General features: G+C 38.5%; 1 protein-coding gene across 1 annotated transcript; it reads left to right on the top strand.

Annotated features, from left to right (window-relative positions):
- The first annotated feature begins 2,888 nt into the window (after positions 1 to 2,888).
- On the top strand, positions 2,889 to 4,491 carry LOC142526068 (uncharacterized). The gene is made up of 2 exons (XM_075630341.1): positions 2,889 to 3,444; positions 4,088 to 4,491. The coding sequence occupies exons 1-2, from the start codon at positions 2,889 to 2,891 to the stop codon at positions 4,489 to 4,491; spliced, it is 960 nt and encodes a 319-aa protein (XP_075486456.1).
- Positions 4,492 to 4,700: the final 209 nt, after the last annotated feature.

The following is a 4,700-nucleotide window of genomic DNA, read 5'->3' as shown; positions in this document are numbered from 1 at the left end:
TCAAGTTTTGGACCAACATGGTTTGGGGGTAACTCGTGAAAATCGGAAGTTGGCTCGGGGTCAAAGTTTAGGTGTCAAATAGGGTATTTAAAAAAAGAAAAATTGGAAAACGGCTCACGGGGTTCGAGTCGGGGTCCATAAGGGCTAAAATAATATAAAAAGACTAAATTTAGAATTTAGGAATTTTATATTAAAGTTTGGTATTTTTCGGGATTAAAACACTGTTAAAACAATTAAGAAAAATAATTGAAAAAGTCTAACATTTAGGCCAAATAAAATTATGGAAAAATTCACGTAAGCTTAAATAATTATTTGGGACATGTTAGAGTCATGAAATCAAGAAAAAAAGTCAAAAACGTAAAATGTCGAGTCCAGGGGTAAAACGATCTTTTTACACCTAGAAATTTGTAAAGGTCATGGCAGTGCCCTGAATGCTATTTTTATGAAAAAATGATTATTTTTAAATGTTTATGAATTGTTCATGATTAAATGATGATTGTTAAATGTCTAAGGGATTTTTATGATTTAAGAAGACATTTAAAATACATGTTGCATGCTTGGTTTCAAAAATGAAAAATGTAATGATATTCATGATTTTTCTGAAGTGATGTGAATGAAAAATGTTGAAGGATGTGAAATAATTGTGACTAATTCTTTAATGTTGGCGACGTCGTGAGGGTTATGGTCCCAGTGGGAGCCCGGCGATCGTGTTTCCATCATTGCGAATACGTGGTAACGGATATGTGGTAACGGTTTTGTGGTAACGGAAGAATGAGAATATCGTGAGGGGAAAAGGCCCCAGAGGGAGCCCATTTATGGGAAAAGGCCCCAGAGGGAGCCCCGACGATCGTATTTCTATTCGAATCATGATAGGCCAGGGCCCAGTTGACCGGTGAGAGTGTTGCTGGTGTCCCCCGCCGCCCAGTACTGTGGTTTTATGTAGATGGATCCATCGACCCTCATGAGCATGATCAGGAAAGTCACAATTAACGATCTGAATTCAACAAAAGGAAAAAGGAAAAGGAAAAGGAAAAGGAAAAATGTTTATGATCATGAAAAATGTTTTATGTCATGTCATGTTGAGGAAAAAGGGAAAAGGTTAAGGTTTATGACTGCATGTCATGAAAAAGTATTTTATGAAAATGTTTATGTTTAAAGTTTTATGCATCATGAAAATATTTACAAAAATGTTTATGTTTATGCATCTTCATGAAAACGATATTTTAAGTACAAATATTTTTCACCGTTATATTTTGACTGTATTACGTATTACTCGTTATAAAGATTATGGTGTGTTGAGTCTTTAGACTCACTAGGTGTGATGGATTCAGGTGGTATTGAGGGAGGACTTGATGAGTGATTTGACTGGACTGAAGGCGCACACAACCCGAGGACCATCGCTACATTTTCCGCATTATGCTTTATGATTTTATTTAAAGATTTTAAGACTATCTACTTATGCTTTTGAGAGATTTTGAGAGGTTTAGTATGAGCTTTACTTTTCAAATTTATTGCTTTTTAGGTTTGGTAATCATGCGACGATTTTATTTTATGACCATTGCACTTGATTTTTAAAATGCTAGATGGTTGGTATTTTATTTTAAGCGTTAAAATATTTTATAAAAATATTTTAGTGAAAGCCGAAAATTTTAGAGAAAGGAAAAAAAAATTTCTAGTACTTTTAAAGCAATAAAAAGAGCAGGACGTTTCAGTTGGTATCAGAGCCGACCTCTCTTAGCACGGTGTGGTTCGGGGACGAACCAAGCGGAAGCTGGTGGGCATGTGAGGCCCGGGGCCGAAAAGGGCGGGGGGTGATCGCCGGTGCCATGAGGTTGCACGACAATGAGCGGCTCCTGGCAGGCTTCTAGGTAGAGGGAACATGAATGAAACGAACCCACACGGGAATGAGAGGGATTCCGAGACTGTTCATTGTAATGGACTGTACAGTTGAAGAGGGCTTAAAAGATTTGATTTGTACTACTCATATCACGAAGGTGCATCTTCTTTTCGGTAGCTCATCACATAAGAACTCCAAAGTTAAGCGTGCTTGACTTGGGGCAATTTTGGGATGGGTGACCTCCTGGGAAGTTTCCCAGGGTGCGTGTGAGTGAGGACATAAGCACGCTGGAAAGACTCGTCTTGATACAGTGAGGACAATCGTCAAATATGGGGCGTTACAGTGGTATCAGAGCCAACCTCTCTTAGTACAAGTGTGGTTCGGGGACGAACCAAGCGGAAGCTGGTGGGCATGTGAGGCCCGGGGCCGAAGAGGGCGGGGGGTGATCGCCGGTGCCATCAGTTGCACGGACAATGAGCGGCTCCTGGCAGGCTTCTAGGTGGAGGGAACATGAATGAACCGACCCACACGGGAATGAGAGGGATTCCGAGACTGTTCAATGTAATGGATTGTACAGTTGAAGAGGGCTTAAAAGATTTGATTGGTACTAGTCATATCACGAAGGTGTATCTTCTTTTCGGTAGCTCATCACATAAGAACTCCAAAGTTAAGCGTGCTTGACTTGGGGCAATTTTGGGATGGGTGACCTCCTGGGAAGTTTCTCAGAGTGCGTGTGAGTGAGGACATAAGCACGCTGGAAAGATTCGTCTTGGTACAGTGAGGACAGTCGTCGAATCTGGGGCGTTACATTTATATTCAAAGAACTCTCACTGTTCAAGAATCTATACATTTTGTATTTGATGAATCATCCATATGTCATGACAATAGTAGTAGCAGCATCCATGACTTGATTAATAAACTTGATGCTACTAACCTTGAAGCTAGCAGTGATGACGATATAGATTTAATAAAAACAGGTGAACACATCTTGGAGCAAGATCCAACCGATCAAGAGCAAACTCAACAGACAAATGAACCAGAGATTATTCAAATGGAAGAAGAGACGATAGTACAAGAAGATAATATCACTCAACCAACCGAGCCAAATTCATATGGACCATGTCTCCGGTGGAAAAAGGAGCATCCACTCGAGCTGGTCATCGGTAACCCTACTGCTACTCTTAGAACTAGAAATCAAATGATTAATGAATTTATGCATGCTGCATTTGTCTCCCAGTTAGAACCTAAGAAAATCGATGATGCACTGTATGATACAAACTGGATGGATGCTATGCAGGAAGAACTTAATCAGTTTGAAAGAAGCAGAGTCTGGCATCTAGTTCCTCGTCCTGACAGTATACATGTTATTGGTACTAGATGGGTGTTTAGAAACAAAATGAATGAAAACAATTTAATAATAAGAAACAAGGCTAGATTAGTGGCTCGAGGCTATAGGCAGGAGAAAGGAATAGAATTTCATGAATCATTTGCTCCGATAGGTAGGTTAGAAGCAATTAGAATATTTCTAGCCTTTGCAGCATTTAAGGATTTTAAGGTATATCAAATGGATGTTAAATCTGCACTTAAATGGTTTGCTAAACGAGGAAGTATATGTGGAGCAACCACCTGACTTTGTTAATCATATTCATCCTGATTATGTTTATAAATTAGATAAAGAATTGTATGGACTAAAACAAGCCCCAAGAGCATGGTACGACACGTTAACTAAATTCTTGCTTGAGAATGGCTTCTCAATTGGAACAGTTGAAAAAACTTTATTTAAATTTTCCAAAGATAGTAACTCGCTTTTTGTACAAATATATGTGGACGACATAATATTCGGATCAATTAATCCTAAACTGTGTGAGAGATTCTCTACGATGATGCATGAACAGTTTGAAATGAGCATGATGGGAGAACTGAACTTCTTTCTAGGGCTGCAAGTCAAGCAGTCAAAGAATGGTATCTTCATTAACTAAGCTAAATATACAAAAGATATGTTGAAAAAGTTTGGTATGGAGAATTGCTCCCAAGCTACTACCCCAATGAGCTCATCAATCAAACTGGACAAAGATGAAGGGGGAATCTCAGTGGATACAAAGATGTATAGAGGATTAATTGGTTCACTGTTATATTTAACAGCAAGCCGTCCAGATATTATGTTTGTTGTCTGTTTATGTGCATGATTTCTAGAAAATCCCATGCAATCTAACTTTACTGCCGTTAAACAAATTCTTAAATATCTTAAAGGTACTATTAATATGGGTCTTTGGTACCCCAAAGATTCGAGTCTTCATCTTATAGGATATTCAGATGCAGACTATGCTGGTTGCAAGATCGACATGAAAAGTACTAGCGATTCATGTCAATTTTTGGGCGATATACTAATATCGTGGTTTTGCAAGAAACAGACGTCCATTGCTACATCAACCGCTGAAGCGAAATACCTTGCGGTTGGAAGCTGCTGTGCTCAGATGCTGTGGATACAACAACAGCTGAAAGATTATGGCATTCAAGCTATTGAATCTCATATCTTCTGCGACAACACCAGTGCAATTTCAATCACATATAATCTTGTTATGCACTCTCGGACAAAACACATTGACATCAGACATCATTTCATCAGAGAACATGCCATGAAGATGTTAGGTTAGGGTGGAGCCCACATATTAAATAAAACAATATAAAACCACATCCCACATCAGAAAATTTATAAAATTGAACGAGGAAATTAGTTATAAATAGAGCTCAATTCCTTCAGTTATTGTATCCCAAAATCAAAAGTTTTTCAGCTTTGATAAAAAGAGAGTGCATAGAAAGAAAGAGTGTATTTTTTTCTTGAGTGCGGGAATTATCTTGTATG

The sequence above is a fragment of the Primulina tabacum genome, chromosome 15 (genome assembly GCF_025594145.1).
Source record: "Primulina tabacum isolate GXHZ01 chromosome 15, ASM2559414v2, whole genome shotgun sequence".
NCBI classification, from domain to species: domain Eukaryota; kingdom Viridiplantae; phylum Streptophyta; class Magnoliopsida; order Lamiales; family Gesneriaceae; genus Primulina; species Primulina tabacum.
Note: the sequence above shows the minus strand (reverse complement) of the source record. Positions and strands in the feature narration are given on the sequence as shown.

Excerpts from the sequence above, each read along its gene's own strand:
- LOC142526068 (XM_075630341.1), top strand. The coding sequence starts at position 2,889 with ATGGAAGAAGAGACGATAGTACAAGAAGATAATATCACTCAACCAACC. Across the intron at positions 3,445-4,087 it reads ATGGTTTGCTAAACGAGGAA|GTACTATTAATATGGGTCTT; the intron begins GTATATGTGGAG and ends AATATCTTAAAG.